Source organism: Heterocephalus glaber, unplaced genomic scaffold, assembly GCF_053883595.1.
Source record: "Heterocephalus glaber isolate CG9 unplaced genomic scaffold, H.glaber_assembly_v1.0 deba00001429, whole genome shotgun sequence".
Taxonomy (NCBI): Eukaryota; Metazoa; Chordata; class Mammalia; order Rodentia; family Bathyergidae; genus Heterocephalus; species Heterocephalus glaber.
The window spans coordinates 18,291,925-18,313,118 of record NW_028258294.1 but is presented as its reverse complement, the minus strand read 5'-3'; the positions used below and the strand labels follow the sequence as shown (position 1 = coordinate 18,313,118).

Below are 21,194 nucleotides of genomic sequence, written 5' to 3'. Positions count from 1 at the left end.
TGGCACCAGAAGTTTTTGATCCATGTCTGAAATAGCCCAGTATTTTTGACAACTATAATTGGAAATGAAAAGCTACTCTGCTACTGTCCCATTTAACAATCTATGAGAGTTCTTAAAATTGGATGTATATTTTCAAAACTGCTTTATGTATTTGATGTCACTTTTGATATAATTAGATTAAAAGAAAAATTACACTTAATTTGGACTCAGGGTAATAGGGGAGTTACTTCAATGTAGTATAGTAATATACTCAGGTAGTTGGAATAAATCCAGACTTTGATGAGTACTTTTACTTGATCTAGGAAAAAGTAGACTGCTTCAGAGTATCTTTGGCCTTTTTGCAATAAGAAGTTGGCTAGCTAATGTTAATAGAAGAGGCATGGGACATCTGTTTTTTGGGGGGCAGGGAGCTGTTTGTGTCGATAAGCTGGAGTAGTGGTCTTCTTTATAAGGATGTCATTCAGATTGTAACTGTGGTAACCATAGGAAATGGATATCCGACTGTACCTGAGCTTCAGCTTCCCATTGGGAGCAATAAAAATGCAGCTCTGTAGGGGAGTTACATTTAATGAAATTAATGATTAAAAAAATATCACTGAGCATTTCTGCCCTCACAGATACTGTGGTAAAGTGCTTGACACATATTATCACCCTTAATTCTTCCAGTCCCTTGTGATACCAGTGTTCTGTAGATGCAGGATAGTGAATCTCAGAGAGGTTAAGTAACTTGTTTAAGATATTACAAAGACCCGAGTTTGATCCCCGGTACCAAAAAAAAAAAAAAAAAAGAAGATATCCCAGCAGATTAAACAGATGAGCTCATCTAGAACTTGAACTCCTACCCACTGTGCTTAGAAAACATTACCAGGCCTGGTCAAGCGAAGAGCTCAGTAAATAGTCTCTCGTTCTATCATAGAACAACTGGGGTTGAGAAGTGTCTTTACTACAAAACAGATTGAGGGGCTGGGGATTTAGTTCATTGGCATCGTCTCTGCCTAGCAAGCACAAGGTCATGAGTCATGAGTTTGATCCCCCATACTCCTTCCCCACAAAAAAGGAAACAGGCATTTAAAGAAATAGTTTATGGGCCAGGGATTTAGCTCAGTGGTTCCGCCGCCTGCCTCATAAGTGCAAGGTCTGGAATTCGATCCCTGGTACCAAAAAAAAAAAAGAGATTGGATTGAATATTTTTATAGCCATCCCAAAACATTATCATATCTGTATGCCTGTTCTTTTTTTGTTGTGCAGCTGCTGGAAAAGAACGTGTATGGATGCAATTGTTACAGCCCTTCTCTTCATTTTTTCCATAATTATTTAAGACCAAGAAATCCTTAATACTTCTGATTGAAGTCTATAGAAGATCTCATGTTGTATTTAACAGGTCTTGAGACTAGTTTCTCAAGTATCTACTGACTTAATTTGTGTCAGTGATTAGTTTCAGAGGAAAGGAGTAGTAAAAGGAATAGGCTCAGCACAGCACGTACAACTGATGCCAGTTATAAGGGAAAACAGCTCTGAAGCTGAGTGTACCAGTTTGCTAGGGCAGCTCTAACCGAGTACCACAGGCTGATGGCTTAAATGTATTGACCCATAGCTCTGCAGGCTAGAGTGGGAGATCAGGCCAACAGGGTTACTTCCATCAGTGGGCCTTGTGAGAGTGTTCCATGGTTCTTGCCCAGCTTCTTGTAACTTGCTGGCAGTCTTTGGGATTTCTCAGTTTATAAAAGCCTCACCTGATCTGTGTGTCTTTGGGTTTAAGTGCTGTGCTCCATGTGTGTCTCCCAATTTTTCCCTTTTTATAAGGCTACCATAAAGGATTACAGACTTTTTATGGCTTATTTTAACTTGATGATCTCTTTTAAAAAGACTCTCAAAATAAGGTCACATTTTGAGGTACTGGGCATTAGGAGTTCAACATAAGAATTTGGGGGTTACAGTTCAACCTTTACAGCTGTGTCACATGTACCCTTTGTCTGGTGGCACCCCCCCCTCCCCGCCACTGGCTGAAGTATTATACATAGTTCGTCCGGTTTATTAAGTTCTATGTACTAGGGTGCAATTGCTGTCCAGAATATCATCAAAATAATGAAGTTCTACAGTGATTTGAAATTGGAATTCCCCTTTGTCAGCCCAGGCTGCTTCAGGTTTGCAGCTTGCAGTGGGAAAGCTGACATTGTTGGCTTCCTTGTTCTGGTCTTCTTTGATCTTCTGCTTGCCTGGACCCCGTAATGAGGGGCTTAAGAGAAAAAAGCCAGTAGGGTGATGACTGGCAGTTGTGTGGTTGTTTTTGGCAAGTTCCTGGCAAAGTGCAGAGTCCCCTGCTGAAGCCTCCTGCCCTACCCTACAACTCTGTGGATACAACCCTGTCATGCCCTAGCCCGGTGGGGGGTGGGGACACCCCTTGCTCTGTGTGCTCCGCCCTCTGCTGGTTTTCTCTGACTACAGTGCACACTTTGGGAAGCCATCTTTTAAGGCATCCCCAAGCCCACTCTGGCTCACGGGAAGCAAGAACCTTTGGTGTCAGTGGAGTATAGAAGGTAGATTGTGGCTCAGCCATACATCTCACCTGTAGGCATGAGTCAGATCCTCATCTGAGGCTATTTAAGTGCAGGAGGTACTTGTCCAGCTCTTTAGGTACAGTAGTTCCTTTGATGCCTATCTAGTTTGATGTGTGATGAGGAACAGCATTCTGTTCTCTCCATAGGCAGAGATGGGAGTAGACACCCTCTAGCAACATATTCTGTTGGGCCTTTTCAGCTGAGGCTACAGGAGATGAGAGGCTAAGACGGGCAGTCAGTAGGGCTCACATGCATGGACAGTGTTTCTGATATCTCAGTGTTAACTTTGCTCCTTCTGGAGGTACCGTCACTAAACAGTTAAAAGAGGGATGAAGACCAGATTTGAGGTGCTTATCATATGTAGAGGAAAAGAAATGACTTTAATTATATTTCAGAACAAGGGAGTTGGGTCACCAGATAGGAGTTCTAACCTTGAAGAGATTATCCTTGCTTTGCAGTTCACACATTTAAACGTGTTAAAACAAAGTTTAATACAAAATTTCTCTGGCATGTTTTGTGTTTGTAGAAAACTTCAGCTACTTATTTCTTAGCTCATTTGGATTTCCTTAGTGAAGGAAAAATTACAGCTTCCCATTTTCGCCCACGTGACTGTACAGTCTCTAAAATTAAAGTCTTATGCAGAGGGGATGAGTAGCCTTTGTGTGTGCACTGAATCCAAAAGCAGAATTGTGTTGTTTTATTCTGCAAGGATCATTCTGTATAAAGGTAGGATATAAATGCTGACTCTTCAGTATTTAATTTTACTACAATAAAATTCATTCAGCAGTTTAAATGTGATTATTCCAATGCTACAATATACTGTTAGAGAACATTGAAAATTGAATAAAAAATTAGTTTTAAGTATGGTAGCTACTCGGATAACTGTATTTGTCTATGTAGTGTAGTATAAAGGCATTAATTCCTGTGGCCTTTTTAAACTCTGTGGAAAAGACCTAATGTTGAGGGAATGGAGTAGGAATTTGAGTATAGCAAAAGCTGACAGGCAGAGAAACAACACTATTACAACCAGCCTGTACAGTTAGGTTGGAATACTGAAATCTTTCAAAAATAACCCAGGTGTGGTGGCACACGCCTGTAATTCCATCTACTGAGGATACTGAGGCAGAATTGTAAGTTTCAGGCCAGCCTGGGCAACTTAGTGAGAGCCTGTCTTAAAATTTTAAAAGGATTAGGGGTTGTAGTTCAGTGGCAGAGAGCTTACTTAGCATGTTTAAGGCTTTGGATTCAATTCCCACCATAAGGGATGGAAGGGAAGAAATGAAGGAGGGACAGAAGGAGGAAGAGGAAAAGGAAAGAAATCCAAAGTAGTTGTGAAAGACAGGACAATAATATATGAAATAATCACGTTTGGTCCACAGCAGCAGCAGTAGTACAGGGAACCTGAAAGCACTGGAGCTGAAAAAAGGAGAGAATGGCAAGCTTAATAGCTACTTGTTTTTTTGTTTTTAATGTTTACTGTTTGGGAATACATAGGCAACGCAGGGAACCAATAAACCTGAAAATAAATTAACTATAAATTGTGGACCTTTGAAAAAGATAAAATATTGTTAATGTAGGAAAGTTTACTTTTGGCCACATGATGTTATATGCCCTCTCCCCCTAAAAAGAAAACTTTTACTTGAATGAGAAAATCACTTTTATTTTTAAGGAGTGTTGACATAATCAATACCTATCCCTTTTATCGTGTACTAATAAAAATTCATTTAATGTAGGAGCTGTTTTAATTTTGGGGGTATCGGGGATCAAACTTGGGACTTTGCATCTGTAAGGCAGGCGCTGGAACCACTGAGCTAAATCCCCGGCCCATTTAAATGTTTATTTTAAATCATCACTAATGATTCTCCCTTGTAAAACTGGCCTTTGGATTTCTAGAGCTTTCAGAAATATATCCTTCCCACCGTGGAAAATTATTACCAGTACAAAATTCTTTGAGGGCATTTCATTTTGATACATTGTGGGAAGTTGTTTTTGCCCATATAAAGAGTCGTTTATGCATGCCCATATCCACTGGGGAGGGGTCAAGGTTAGAATCATTCAGCTACAAATTATCTTCGGAGTCCTTGAAAATATGTGGCAGAGAAGCTTGAACTTTAAAAACTCTTTTCTAGGCTCACTGGTTTATTCATTCAGTTAACAAATACTTGTTGAAAATCTTTTATGTAACATGAAATATGGTAAGATGTTCAGACACCATTGACCTAAGCATACTGCCCTTGCACTGAAGGAACACAGTCTTCTGGGTTTAATCTTTATTCGTTCACAAAAATTCCTAGCTTTATATAAATTTGGTCTAGTTTCTGTTGAGTATCTTACTGGTTTGAGATATTTTATTGCAGGGTAGTGCAGAGCCTCTGTGGACTAAATTCTTTCATACTGCTATATTTGTTAAACTCCCTCTGTGTAACTATGAAAGTCTCAGTACAGTGGGATCTTTTTCCCTAAAGCATAGCACCAATTTTAATATTTCTTGACATCCTTGCAGAGACTATGCCTTCCAGCAATACAAGCACATCTAACAGCAGCAGCACCGTGAAACCATTAACTACAGTTTCCTTGGTCTCAATCAATATGACAGCTGTCACCATGAAATCTACTTCTAAAATGGCAACACCAGGAGTCTCAACCAATACAACAACTCCCACCACCTCAAAGTCTACAACTAAAACAACAAGTATTTCACAAAACGTATCCCAGATGTCAACACCTATGATGACCACAACCCACAGTAGTTTGGTGACACTGCTAACCAGTATGTATTAAAAGTCGACCTACTTTTTCTGTGCTGCAAATAAGTTGTTAAATGCCATATCATTCTATTCTACAAAAATATATAGACTTTTCTGTGCCTAAATTTTTCTCATTTCCATGTCAATGTTCTTTCACAGAAATCCTGGAAGTTTTAGTTACAGTGTTTTTGTTTTGTTTTTTAAAGCACTAACACTAGTTTTTTTTTTCTTCTGGTCACAGCAACTGTTCATTCTAAAGAAAATAGAGGATCAAAATTTGATACTGGCAGCTTTGTTGGTGGTATTGTATTGACACTGGGAGTTTTATCTATTCTTTACATTGGATGCAAAATGTATTATTCAAGAAGAGGCATTCGGTATAGAACCATGTAAGTTTTTCATGTTTTTTTCCCTATATATATTATTAGTGCATATTCACTTTACAAAGCAAGAGTTTTACTGTGGCATTTTGATAGATGCATATGACATACTTTGATCATATCCACCCTCCCCACAATCCCTTCCCATGATCCCTTTCCTCTTGTCTAACAGTCTCCCTTCTACTTTCATGTCATCTTTTTCCCCCCTAGCTTCCACATATTAGGGAAAATGTATGATACTTGTCTGAGTCTGGCTTATTTCACTTAACATATTGTTCTACAGTTCATCCATTTTCTTGCAAATTACATTTCATCCTTTATGGCTGAATAACACTCCGTTGTAGACACATTTTCCGTTACTCCATTGCATAGACCGTGTTTTCTTTATTCACCTGTTTGTGGGCTATCGTGAACTGTGCCACAATAAACATAAGCATGCTGGTATTTCAGGTATATACTGTGAAGTGGTATGGCTAGGTCATATGGTAGTTCTATTTTTAGTTTTTTGAAGAATTTCCATAGTGGTTGTGCCAATTTACATTCCCACCAATGGTGTAGAAAGGCTTCTACCCCCAACCCCCTGAATACCTCACCAGCATTATTTTTTTGTATTCTTGCTGACAAGCATTCTGTTTTGATTTGCATTTCCCTGAAGGCTAAAGATGTTGAATATTTTCATATAATTATTAGCCACTATTTCTTTTGAGAATTATCTGTCCCATTCATTTTTCTATTTATTGACTGGATTGTGGCTAAATAAATGTTTTTTATATATATATATATATATATATATTTTTGGTCCTGGGGATCGAACTCACAACCTTGTGCTTGTGATGCAGGTGAGGTGCCACTGAGCTAAATCCCCAGCCCCTGATCTTTATATATTCTAGAGAGTAAACCTCTGTTGGTGGCAAAAAAATTCCTCCCATTCTATAGTTTTTCTTTACTCTGTTTTCCCTTGGCTGTGTAAAGCTTTTTGATATAATCTCATTTGCTGATTCTTGCTATTTCCTGAGTTAGTGGCCTCCTGTTGAGGAAGTCATTCCCTGTGCCTATATTTTGAAGTATTTCCCTTATGTTTCATGTAGCAATTTCAAGGTTTCAGGTCTTGTATGCAGGTCTTTGATCCATTTTGAATTGATTTTTACATAGTGAGAAAGGTACCTATTTTGAACATGTAAGTTTTGATCATTTATGCATATCTTTAATTATGATAAAATATCAGAGTCAGACCAGTGTTTGTCAAGGATAGATTTATGAAATATGTTCCTGTTATCCTTCTCTGCCCAAAGTAAATTGCTCATGTACAGGTTTATGATTAATTGGCTTTGTTATTTTAGTGCTACATTTTTTAAAAGTTCATTTTAAAGCCACAAGTTTTTTGAAGCTATAAAAAAATGGCATCCCATAGGTCAGGACTTAAATGCCCCATTAAATAAACTGAGATCGTCAGTATTAACGAGCACTTCTAATTTTCATTTATGTGGGTAATAACACCGATTAAAACTTTAGCTCCTTTTGTTTCTTGGATTTGCATGGAGACAGTGGAATGAAATGGTAAAAGATGAGAGTTGAAGCAGACAAACTTAGTTGTGTGTGTATATGCATTTTAAAAATTATTTTAAGAATATTTAACGTGAAATCAATCTTCTTAACTAAAATTTAAGTACATGTATTTACAGTGTTAGTCTAGAACTTAAACATCTCCCCTAAGTGAAACTTTACACCCATTGAATGGCAACTCCATTTCCTTGCCCTCCCCAGTCTCAGACATATTTTGAGTCTGGTTCTGTTCATGCCCAGCAGGGTGCTTTCTTATGCTTATGTAAATGAGGTGTGGTTAAGAGCTCAGGCACTGAAGATAAAGAGTGTTCACATGCAGGCTTAGCTTCTGATTCTTCACAGAGTTGAATAATGAAAGAAAAATGTCTTGCGCACAGTTACTGTGATGATTAAATGAGATATGAATGTAAAGTGTAACCTTAAACTTGTTTTCCTTTTTAAAAGGTTTTAATAGCTTAAAAGGATTATAATTGCCAACTAAGACATACGAGCTAAGAAGCAGAGACTAGTTTGATAGCCTTAATCACTTGGATATACTAGACAGGAAACAGCAAAGACAATTCTGTGAAACTTGAAATTGTTCTAATGTTAGTTTCCTTGCAAATATTACAGTGATGAACATGATGCCATCATTTAAGGAAATACAAGAACCAAGGAAAGAAGACTGATGCAGCTCTATAATTTTGGTTTATTAGTTTAAAACAGTGTTCTCTTAAAAGTAGTATAAACGGAGCCGGGGATTTAGCTCAGTGGTTTCACCGCCTGCTGCGCAAGTGCAAGGACCTGAGTTCGATCCCCGGTACCCAAAAAAAAAGTATAAACGGACCATGTATATGATGTATTGCATAAATATGTGAAGATTCCTCATCATTACTAAAGGTAAAAATGTCTTAAACATTTAAATGAATATTTGAAGCTTACAAATAATTTATACAGTGATTATATTCACATTTAGCAAATACAATACAGTAAGACAACTACTATCTCATGGTTTTGTGGCACTGGTCACCCAGGACCAATAACTGAATCATATCACTGAAGGGCAGGATGCCATCTGTGTTTACAATTAAGGAGGTCAGTACAGCTCTCGGGATTTTGAGTGTTTGTTGCTCACACGAAGAACTTCAGTGCTTTTCAGAGCTGGATATACCCTAATTACTAATGCCATAAGTAGAAATTACATAATTGCGTAAACTAGGTCTCAAGCATAATTTAAGCAAGCTTCAATATTTTATATTTTGAAGTACAGTATTTGGTCTAGAAACAGAATCTTCAAAATAAAACCCCAACCAGTATGTGTCCTTTGCTGTAGTAGAGACCCAGTGGAGAATTTAAAAAGCTTGTATTTTTATTAATAACTTCTTTTACGATTTCAGTGTTAGTTGATATAATTTTCTTTATATAATTTAGGCAAACTGCACTGTTAAAAATGGTGTTTTAGGGATTCAACTGTAAGACTGGCATAGGAAAAACTAGATACTAGATTATTTGCTACTGTGAGAATATTTGTTACTACTGGAAATGGCTTTTATTTCCTATTCACTTATTAATTTTAATTTTATATTTAGTGAATATTTTAAAAGAATGTAGAGCTGCTTTCAATATCTAGAAATTAAAAAAAATTCCAAAACAATACTTAGAACTGTATTGTCAGAATTATAGATTTTTGCTGTTTATTAAACCAGGGATTATGGGAGTTTCCACCCCAAGCTATTCTACCTGCAGGGTGAAAATGCTGCACTTCATACACTGTCAATTTTAAGAGAACTAGGGAAATAACATTTTTATACTTTAAATAAATGTATTTTGGAGTAAATGCTTACTTTAGACAGGATATTTCCTGCTTCCTTATGTTGGGTATTCTAGTACACTCGTCTTACTCCATTGCTGAAGGGGAGCTACTTTCAAATGCACTGTGGTAATGAAGAGAAAAAAAGCACAGTATTATACAAACACCAATATTAGGCAGTGTATTTTGGAGTGGTTTAGTTTTAAGTTTATATTCTAGAACTTAAACTCAGGGTCAAGTTTTAACAAAAGAGGCATTCAGTCATTAAATACCAAGATACTTTTATCTTACAGGGCCAAAGTAAATTACACCAGTTTTCACAAATCTAAAAATGAGCTAAGATCTCCTAAGGAACATGTACCAACACTTTTAATAGGAATAAAATATAACTTTGTGGTCAGCTTTTGGTTTGCAGAGAATGCCAGGTATTAAGAATTTTGTTACAAAAGGATAATTTCTATTTGTTGTGTGTTACGGACAACGGATGTGATTATAGATGATATCCTTCTCTAAAATATGATCAAATTATGAAACATACATGGTTAGCTAGTTTGAAGAGAAATGTGGGCTGATGGGTAAGTTGCGTGTTGCTAACTTGGCCTTAACTGGTCTTGCAACCACTGCTTTCACTTCTTTGTAAATATAGTTAAAACAGACTTTATAGTGATGAGGGCTTTTACCTTCTTTTGTTTCTCACATTCTTGGCATATCAGTACGAGCCTGAAGTTTTTCTTGAATACTTCTTTAGCACTTTGCAGCTAGAAAACCACTTTTAAATTACCAGGAAGTTTCCTCTTCTTTTGGGGTTGGAAATAATATAGTTATGTCTTTTCTCTGTATATAAGTAGTATAATTTGTTACTTTCAAATACTAGTACTTTGAATACAAGTTTTTTTTAATCTACAGAAACAGTAATGCAAAATTATGTATTCCTTTGGGTACATTTCCTAAGCATAATCTTCCTAATTATGCTTATGCTTAAGCAAGTGCCCAGTTTTCTTTGTATTTCTTGAGAATGTATTTACTTGAAGATAAAAATACAGATGTATGTCTAAATATCATGCAGAAGCCACTGATTTTTAAATATCCTTGGATAATCCATAAAAGGAATAATTCCAATAAAGCAAGTGAGAGTTGGCAGTATATTATGGTAGTTAATTCTGTATTTTCAGAAAAAAAGTAAAGCAAACTCCTCTTACCTTTTGTTTTTCTATTATAATGACCAGCTTTTGGTATTTCATTGTTACTGAGATCTATTTTTAAAATAAAATTTGTTCTCCATGTAAGTGTTTGGTCTTAGTTTGTTAAATGCAAGAGAAATTAACAGGAAAAATATAAGCTGAAACTTTGCACAAGCAGCAGCTGCAAAGCCCCCCCCCCAGGGGGGGCAGTAATAGACATAGAACCCAGGGCCTTCGCACTGACATACATCCCAGCCCTTTTAGACAAGTGTCCAACGAAGTTGCGGAGGCTGGGCTTAGATTTACAATGCTCCTGTCTCAGTGTCTCTAGTTTTCTTAGCTCTGAGGTCTAGGTGGAGTTCAGCACTCTACACCAGAGTTTATGAACCACTGGTCAAGGATTATCATGTGACCCTGCCACTGCTTTATTTTGCTAGAAGATATTCAAAATAGATTATACCATTCTATAGATAAACTGGCTACAAATACATTAATGTAAATACTTTCAACTACCTTTTTCTTCTTTATAACTAGCTATAATTTATATGTAAGATTAAAATAAAAAGGGTATCTTAAGGAAATCCCTTATATAACAAAAAGTACCCTTCTATGGGTACACTCTGAAGTCAGATTGCTTGGGTTTAACTCTTGCTCTACTATTTACTAAGCTCTGTGATCTTCAGTATGTTACTCTTTCCCATGTGTACTTCATAGGGTTCAAACTACTTGGGAACTTTTTGGCGCTCAGTTCTGCAGACTAGGATGTCTAAGGGTACAGCAGCTGGCAGGGGACTTGTACGTCATCACATGGCAGAGGGAGAAAGAGGGAATGAACCTGGCCCCACAAGAACAATGTTAGTCTATGAATGAGGGCAGAGCTCTCGTGACCTAAACACTTCTGAAAGGTCCTGCCTCCCAATACAAATTCCAGCATGTGTTTTTAAAGGGTTAGCAATTCAAGCCAATAGCAGAAACTGTCAGGGATAGTAAATATATGTCCTATTAATAAAGTTAGTGCTTTATTCCAAGGGAGGGAAATCATTTTAACAGTACCTTTTGCTCACAGTTCTTCGTTCTCCACTTTCCTGTGTCTTCACTGTGGACAGAGTTTACCAACTTTAGGTCTGAATGTCTTGTTTTTATCCATAAAGATTATGTCTGTCTTGAGGGGAAAGACCCTCTTAGATTTTAGCTAACAGCTTTAAAAAAAAAAAAAAGGTGAAAGTATATATTATACATGCCAAAAATAACCTACATTAAATCAGAAGTACACAGAAATATTGGCTGGTAACATCACAAAAAAGGCAGGGTAGGAGATACCACCTTTGTTCCCTCCCCCCAAAAAATATACACACATACATAAATTATAATAATCCTGGGAAAACTCAAGGGCCCATTTAAGAATCTGTAGCAACACAGTAGAGCAAAACAGATTGTCCACACACAAAGGATTACTGATGAGAGTATACTTGATGCACAAGGAGGCAGCTAAAAACAAAACCAGGGGCTGGGAATTTAGCTCAGTGGTTCTGTCACTTGCCTTGAAAGCGCAAGGACCCAAGTTCGATCCCTGGTACCAAAAAAAAAAAAAAAGTGGAAAAAAAAAAACAAAACAAAACTAGAAAGTAGAGACTATCAACCAACTGGACTGTACCACTAAGGTAACAGCCTTTCCCATCAGAGGAGCCCAGAGATGGGGAGGGGGCCATAACCCTCATACCCATGAAAATGCCACTAGCACATTACTCTAGGACCACAGCTCCTACCTCTCCTGACCCTACATGTACCAAACACCCAAAACTGTGGCCTCTATGCAAGTGCCTACACTCCAAACCCAGGCTGTAAGGCCACACTCTACCTACCCAAGCCTGAGACCTCGGAGCCATTGCCACAGCAAGCTAACTTGTACTGTGAGTCCCAGAGCTAAGTCTGCATGTCCATATGCCAGACACTAGTTCACCTAACACTGAGAGCTAAACCATGTTCTAGATCCTGACCCTAAGACTATGCTTACATACCCACACCTCAAAAAAACCAAAGCTCACACCTGGTCGCCATGACCACACCCTGGACATCATCTCAGACACTACAAAGGCCTCACCTTGACCCTATCTACTGTTGCTTGGTGCATGCATATGCTCACGCCCAGCTCCCTGGCTGCTTCATAAGCTCCATGCCACGTAACATTACTAACTTATCAGTGAAGGTGCCTGTTCCCTGGGAACCTATGCCATTATCACCCTAGACCCCAAAGCCATGATCTTGTCCACATATGTCCATGCTTCAGGCTTTAGAGCCATAGTCCCTCCACAGGTGTCACTCATCAGACAGCAGTGCCCCTGTCAACACAAATAGGCCTGCAAACCCAATACCAAGAATTTCCTAAGCCACAACTTCCCCAGTGGGAGACAAAGAGATCAGGAGGATCCTAATGGACAAACTACCAAAGACCCCAAAAGCCCTTGCACATGCATTGACTTTGAGGGTCCCTGGAGTGCTTGTCAAAACTGACCTCAGTTGACAGAGCTGCACAGAAACTAGGCTGCCATACCCTTGCTAGTGGTAGAACCACTGCATCCCACCCAGCCATAACCATGTATCCCACACGGGAAAGTCTTGCCCCAAAACCAGCCTATAAAAAATCTGCAAGAGGTGACTGTTTCACCAAATACATAGAAACCAACATACGGTAACAAAAACCATTAAAAATCAAGAAGATGTATTAATCAGTTTTCACATCAGTAGACAAAATATTCAACACCCACAATTTAGAGGAGGAGAGGTTTAATTTAGCTAACAGTTTTCAGAGGTTTCCGTCTACTTTTGGCTCTAAGGCAGAAACATAGTGGTGGAAGAGCATGGTGGAGGGAAACTGTTTAGTTCATGGCAGCCAGGAAGCAGAGCAGAGGAAGAGCGCCAGAGAGGAAGGGGCCAGGCAAGGTCACCCATGACCCACCGAAAAGTGTGCTTTCCCAATACCCTAGGCAGCTTTCAAGCCAATTACGCCGACAATTCAGCTTAACTGCCACAACATAGGAGCACCAAATAAACAAGTTTCCCAATAGCGAACCCCAAAGGATTATTGGATCATGGAACACCCATATTTTTAATTTTTTGAGGCACCTTCCTAGTGTTTTCATAATGGCTGTACTAATGTACAGACTCTCATTGTGCAAATTTTTCCTTTGCTTTACAGCCATCCCAAAACTTTGTATTGTTCACCTCTGATAACCATTTTAAACAAGTGTAAGATGGTTTTAATTTGCATTTCTCTGTTGGTCAGTTACATTGAGCATTTTTTAAATGTATCGGCCATTTTATGGTTTTTTTAGGAAAACCTGACAGTCCAAGATTACTATTTTAAGGAAAATCACCAAATGTCAAGAAAACACAATTCAAAATCAGGAAAACAAATGACATGAGAAATTCTTACAAAGAAACTGAAATTAAAATTCTTGAACTAAAATAATAATGAAAAGAATGTGTTAGCTTTACATTATGAAAAGAGTTGAGATAACATAAAAGGAGAAAAGGCTTCCTTTGGCTCAGTTTTGAAGGTTTCATCCATGGTGGTTTGTTGCTTTTGGACCTGTGACATGGCAATGAACTGTAGTATAAGCATATGATAGAAGAAGCTGCTCACCTATGGAAGCTATGAAGAAAAAAACAGGAGGGGAGCACCAGTATTACCTTCAAGGATACACCCCCAATGACCAGACTTCCTCTTGCTATGCCCCACATCCCAAAGATTCCACCACCTTCCAAAAGCAGCACGAGCTGAAGACCAAGCCTTTACTGTGTGTCCCTTTGGGGGATACTTACCCAAAACCACAGTAGCATGACCACAGGAGAACTAATTATCCAGAATAAAGAACATGTGAACTTGAAGAAAGGTTGTTTGAAAACAACCTTGGTATCTACTGGAGATCAGTTCCAGGCCCCGAACTCAGATACCAAAATCTGATCAAGGACAGATGATCAAGCCCTTTATATAAATGGGTATTGTATTAATAATATATAATCTATATAATTGTTCTGTAAATGTCAAATCATCTCTAGATTACTTATAATACCTAATACAATGAAAATGCTATGTAGTAGTTATGCCATATTTTTTTACAGTATAACATGCTTATTGCTATAACAATTGTTGTTATAAATAATTTTTATTTTTCTTGAATATTTTCAGTCCACAGATGTGGAACCTGCAGATGTGAAGGGCCAACTTATTTTATATATCACGGTAAGAAAAAAAGGTGAAAAGGGCTGGGGATTTAGCTCAGTGGTTCCGCCACCTGCCCTACAAGCACAAGGACCCAAATTTGATCCCCGGTACAAAAAAGAAAGAAAAAAGGTGAAAAGACATTCTACACAATTCAAGAGAGTATTAGGAAAAAAATGAATTACGAGATTTAAAGAAAAAGAGCTTAAAAAAATACTAGCTGAAAACTCCCCAATCTGGAAGAAGATACAGATATCCAGGTAGAGAAAGATCAAAGTTGCACATCAGATTCAATTCAAATAGGAATACACCAAGAAATAATAAAACTGTCACACAGAGATGCTAAAAGTCACAAGAAGCATATCCACATATATGCAGCATATCACATAATTTTGCTATCGGACTTTGTTACTAATCAACCAAGGGTTCTTAATTTGGATGAAAATCACAAAATTGGCATGATACTCAATGGATTCCTAGGAGGTCCCCCAAAGAGGAGATGGGAATTCCAACTTGGAACACACAGTAAGTCGGTTGACTTTAATCACTAAGGATTTCAGGGTGTGTCAATGAAAAAAAAAAAAAAAAAGATGAGTCAATGAAATACATAGATTTATTAGACAAAAAAGAAAAAATAGGAATGGGGCTTTAGTTTGAGGAGCTAAAGGAGCCACAGCCCAGATGATCAAGACTGCTGTAATAAAGGAACAGGCCTACTTTTATGCTTTCACTGGTGTGGATGAGGGGCTGGTGTTTTTCCATTAGGTCATGAATATGGCCTCATGTTTTGGGGATTTCTTACTAGATACAGATTACAGCCATCCTTACCCTTGGAGACATGCTGGAGCCCCTTCTTACTATGAGAGTACATCTGGTTCTTGAAGTAAGAGTACAGGATAAGGGGAAGGGTGCATTTCATACATTGTTAGTGTGAGATATCTCCATTGTTAGTGGGTAACAGGTCATGGATGAAGGCCTAAGAAATTTAAATGTTTCCAGTCCCATGAGGGTATCTGTCCTATCACAGTTTCTCAGCAGAAACCTTGTGAGCCAGAAGGGAGTTGGATATACTCAAGGTTCTGAAGGGACAGGCTGCCAAACAAAATATTTTAACTGCCAATGCTGTGCTTCACAAATGGAAAGACTTTCCCAAACAAAAGCTACTGGCATATATCACCACTAAACCTGCCTTATAAGACATGTTAAAGGAGGCAGTTCAAGGTGAAAGAAAAAAACATGGAGATATATATAAACCTCATTTGGTAAAAGTACATAGTCAAGTTGGGCATGGTGGTGCATGCCTATAATACCAGCTGTGGGAGACTCAGAGGAGGATTCCAAGTTCAAACTCAGCCTGAGTGAATTAGTGAGACCCAGTCTCAAAGTCACAAAGAAAAGGAAGACTGAAGATACAGCTCAAGTTTAAAGGTCGTGGGTTCCGTCCCCAGTACCTCACAAAAAAATAAAAGTACATAATCAAATTCAGAATACTTGAATGGTAGCTGTGTAAAATCACCTATCTTTAGTATGAATGTTAAAAGAGAAAACTATTACAAATGATAACCACACTAATTTGTTAAGGGAGATATAAAACAAATGGATATCAAAGACAAATGGATATCAAAGACAAATGGAGCAGGTGTTGATATGTTATTTCATGAAAGCTATCAGCTTAATATATCCAGTTGTAACTATAAAATGATAAGTAAGCCTCATGGTAACCACAAAGCAAAAGCTAGCGGTAGATCCACAAAAGAAAAAAAGAAACCATACTACTAAAGAAAATCATCTAATCACAAAGGGCCACAGGAAGACATGAAGAAACAAAGATCTACAAACAACAAAATTCCTTATCAATACAGGCTTGTCTGAAATGCTTGAGAACAAAAGTGGTTCGGATTTCACATTTTGGAACATTTGTATTTTACGTAATGCAGTATCCTGGGGATGGAATACAAGTATAAACAAGAAATTCATCTGTTTCTTACACACCTTGTACACATAGCCTGTTGGTAATTTTATAGAATATTTTTAATGTGCCTGTGTTTTGACTGCAACATGTCACATGTGGTCAGGTATGGTATTTCCCACTTGTGGTGTCACATAAGGACTCAGGAAATTTCAGATTTTGGAGAATTTCAGACTTCAGATTTTCAAATCTGGGATGCTGAACTTATTTTAAATATAAATTAACATCTCCAATCACAACACTGACTGAATTAAAAGAACAAAACCTAACTTCATGCTACCTACAAGAGACTATACCAGTAAAGAGACACAGTTTGAAAATAAAGGGATGGGGAAAAATTGCATTCAAATGGAAACATTTATACACAGGTCAAACAGACTGAGTTAAAAACTGTAAAAAGAAACAAGGCCATTACTGTATATAATGGAGGGGTGAATTCATCAAGGATATATAACAATTATATATGTACCCACCAGAGGAGCAACTAAATATATGCTGTAATACAGTAATGGTAGGAAAGTTCAATATCATACTGTCAACAGTCATCTAGACAGATAATCAATAAGAAAATATAGGGTATGAAATACATGTTAGACCAAATGGATCTAACAGACATACAGAACATTCCATCCAAAGCAGAATTATACTTTTCTTTTCAAGAGCACATAAAGAAATCCATGATAGATTGTATATTAAGTCACAAAAACAAGTCTCAACAAATTAAGAAGACTGAAATTATACCAAATATCTCTTTTGACCATGGTGGTATGAAACTAGATATCAATAACAGAAGAATTTTGAGAAATTCACAAATAAAGTGGAAGTTAAACAGGCACCTGAACAATGAGTCAAAGAAGGATGGGTCAAAGAAGAAACTAAAATTGTTTTAATATCTCAAAACAGCTGGTGCACACCTTTAAATCCCCATCACTCAGGAGGCGTAAGGCAGGAGGATCTCTGCAAATTCAAGGCCAGCTTGGGCTATATAGTGAGTTCAAGGCCAGCCTGAACTACAATACAAAACAAAACTCTCAGGTGAAAACTAAAACATACTAAAAAGCAGTTCTTAGTGGGAAGTTTACAGCGATAAAGGCCTACATCAAAAAATAAAGATTTCAAAAAACTTAATACTGTACCTTAGTATGAGAAATTTCCAGATTTTACATGTCATAAGGAGTTATATCCAAAATACATAAGAACTCAAGCAACTCAATAGTAGGAAAACAAACAGCTCCTTAAAACTGAACAAAATACCTAAGTAAATGTTTTTTCTAAAGAAAACATAAATGGCCAACACGTATATGAAAAAAGTTCAGCATAACTAATCAGAGAAATACAAATTAAAACCAGAATGACATACAATCTTACATGTTAGGACAGTAATTATCAAAGAGAACGTTTTGCCAAGGCTGGGAACCTTTGTACACTGTTAGTGGGAGTGTAAATTAATATGACTGTAACAGTAGACAGGTTCCTCAAAAAATTAAAAATTAAGAGTACCATATGATCATAACTTGAAGGGATCTATGAACCTAAATGAGAAAGCCTAAAAGTATAAAACTTTAAGAAGAAATTATAAGGGAAAATAATTATGAATTCAGGGTAGGCAAGAACTACCTAGGATACAAAAACCATGATGTATAAAAGAAAAAAAATTGATGAGATTCCATCAAAATTTAGAACTTTAAATGACATCATTAAAATGAAAAGTAGTCCTTAAACAGACCATATTTACAATGCATATAACCTATGAGCAGAATATATAAAGAATTCTTAGAGCTCAATAATAGACAACCCAATTAAAATGTAGACATAAAAAGATGATAAATAGGCAGTATAGCACAAGGAATAGTGTGCAATTCTAGAATCAGAAAAATAATAAAATCAGAAAAACAATAAGTTATTTTCATGTATGGAAAAAAAGGGTTGAGGTTAATATTTTTATATACGGATACCAGGTGTTCTAGTGCCATTTGATGAAGACACTATCTCTTCCTCGGCTCTTCAATCGAGTTTATATTCTATAAAATGCTAATGTTAAATAATCTTTCAAAACTCAGTGGACCACATATGTGTGGTTCTATTTCTAGATTCTCTGTTTTATTCCAAAGATCTACATGTCTTTCCTTACACCAACTGCCTTGATTACTGTAGCTTTAGAAGAAGTCTTAAAATTGGGTGCTAAACATCTTCCAACACTGTTTTTGCCTTTTCTGAGTCCTTTGTACTCCTACATAACTTTTAAATTTCAATATCCAGGTCTTCATTTATAGCAAGTATACAAAGACCTGAATTTTTATATATACCTTGTGTTTTCTAATCCTGCTAAATTCAAGTACAAGTTCTAGGGGCTCCTAGAGATTTTTTAGTATTTTCTCTGTAGATGGTCATTTCATCTACATATAAAGATTTTGCTTCTGCCATGCCAATCCTATCCTAGTTGTGTCATTTTATTGCCAGACTATTTGGGTTTAGACCTATGTTTCAAAGTCTAATGGACAGATGAAGAGTAGACATATATGCCCTTGTTCCCCACTTTAGGGGGGAAAGCATTGTATCTTCTCCATTCATAGAAGGAGTTTTTGTTGGAAGTATGGAGTACATGTCTTTGATCTGTTGAGAAGGTTCTGTTCTACTGCTAGTCTCCTGATAGCTTTTACCATGAACAGCTGTAGAATTTAGTCCAATACTCTTTCTCCAACTAGTGACAGGATCATATGGCTGGCTTTCTCCTTTCCTCTGTTAAAATGATGACTTTTGGGGGTGGATCTTCCAATGCTGAACCAACACTGCCATCCCTATAACAAAACCACTTTCTACATCCTGCCAGATCTGACTTCTAAGAGTTTGTCTTGTTAAACAAATTTCTATCTATGTTCATACTTTTTCTTCTATTATCTTTATCCAGTTTTAGGATTAGCACAATGTTGATTTCCTAAAATGAGGGGAGAAGTGTTCCTTCTTTTTTCTGCTTTAAATGTTTGATATAATTTATCAGTTAAAATGTTTATGAACCTGCTGTTTTCACATAGGTAGGTTTTCAAGCTAGGAATATACTTTCTTTAATAGGTGCTATTCAGATTTTATATTTCCTCCAGAGTTAGTTACATTAATCTGTCTTCCAAAGTTACTTCTTAGAAGTTGTCAAATTTATTTCAAAAAAGATTTTTGTAATATGCTTTCTATATCCTCTTAAATTCTGTAAAATCTGTGGTAATGTCTCCTAGATCTTAATATTGTAATTTAAAAATTGTATAACTGATATTGTGTAACAGGAAGAAAAGGTCTAAAGAGCAGGGGAATTGGGAGGGGTAGGGGAAGGGAAAAAAGGGAAAGGAAAGAATATGAGAAGAGGAAAAAAATGGAAACAAGGTCTTTGCAAATAGGGAAGGGTGGAGGGCGTGAAGGGAGGGCAAGGGAAGGGGGAAAAAAAAAAAGAACCAAGATACTCATGTAATGGTACAAGATCCCAATGATGAATGTAACTGTATTGTATACCTAAAATGTACCAATAAAGTTAATGGGGGGGGAAAAAAAAAGAGTACCATATGATCTAGCAGTATCACTTCAGGGTAAATATAGTATTTGAAGGAAATGAAGTCAATATGTTGAGATTTGCATTTCCACGTTCACTGAAGCATCATTCACAATAGCCAAAATGCACATCAACCTACATGTCCAGGAGCAGATGAATACAGAAAAAGTGCTATATAAACATAATGGAATATTACTTATCCTATCATTTGTGAAACAAGCATAAACCTGGAAGACTTTTTAAGTGAAATAACCCAGGTACAGAAAGACAAATACCACATGGTGCCACATGTAAAATCTAAAAAAACTGAAATCACAGAAGCAGAAAGTAGAACAGTAGTTATGAAAGGATAGGCAGTGGTGGATCGGAGGAGATTGGGAAATGTTGGTCAAAGGATACAAAATTTAACTTAGATAAGAATAAGCAAGAAATCTGAATACTTAAAAACTGCTAAGAAAATAGATTTTAAGTTTTCTCACATCAAAAAATGGTATGAGGTAATATGAATATTAAGTAGCGTCACTTGATGATTCCACAACATATACATATATCAAAACATGCTGTATACCATGAATACATAAAATACTCATCAATTAAAAAGTTTTAAAGTAAACAAAATGAATTATTACAAAGTAAACAAACCTCTTTAATGTCCAGCCAGGTCAAAAAACATCAGGACTCCAGAAATCCCCAACTTCCCCAGTAACTCCCCTCTACCTCCCCAAAAGTAAAACCACCTGCCTTCTAATACCATAGATTAGTACTGCCTATTTTAGAACATTAAGTAGCAGAACCATGTTTCTTTTGCATCTAGTTTTCACTTAATATTTCTGTGATTAATCCATAATGTTATATTCATTGATTTAGTTCCACCATGATCACATCAATTTATGTAGTGCACACTTGGGGTTTTCCAGTATTTGGTTATTACAAATAATGCCAGGGGGAGCTAGTATCTTGCATATGGCCTTTGGTACAAATTTGCATGCATTTTTTTGTATATATACCTAGGCCTACAATTGCTGGGTCATAAGAGTTTATGTGTGTGTGCAGCTTTCACAGATAATGCTAAGTAGTTTTCAAAAGCAGTTCAGTTTGCAGGCACATGGAAGTCTGAGTCTTTTGTTCCATACTCTCACCAACACTTGATTTTTTTTTTGTTTTGTTTTTTGGTACTGGGGATCAAACTCAGGACCCTGCACTTGCGAGGCAGGTGGCAGAACCACTGAACTAAATCCCCGGCCACTTGA

The 21,194-nt window shown here is 37.0% G+C and overlaps 1 protein-coding gene across 1 annotated transcript in view; it reads left to right on the top strand.

Moving 5' to 3' along the window:
• The window catches only part of Tmem123 (transmembrane protein 123), a 49,681-nt gene extending 39,358 nt beyond the window's left edge, over nucleotides 1–10,323 (top strand). Inside the window, exons 3-5 of the mRNA XM_021249030.2 lie at nucleotides 5,062–5,328; nucleotides 5,547–5,694; nucleotides 7,861–10,323. Coding sequence (XP_021104689.2) covers nucleotides 5,062–5,328; nucleotides 5,547–5,694; nucleotides 7,861–7,885 — 440 coding nt within the window. The 3' untranslated portion in view covers nucleotides 7,886–10,323. The remainder of the gene's footprint in view (nucleotides 1–5,061; nucleotides 5,329–5,546; nucleotides 5,695–7,860) is intronic.
• The last annotated feature ends 10,871 nt before the right edge of the window (nucleotides 10,324–21,194 follow it).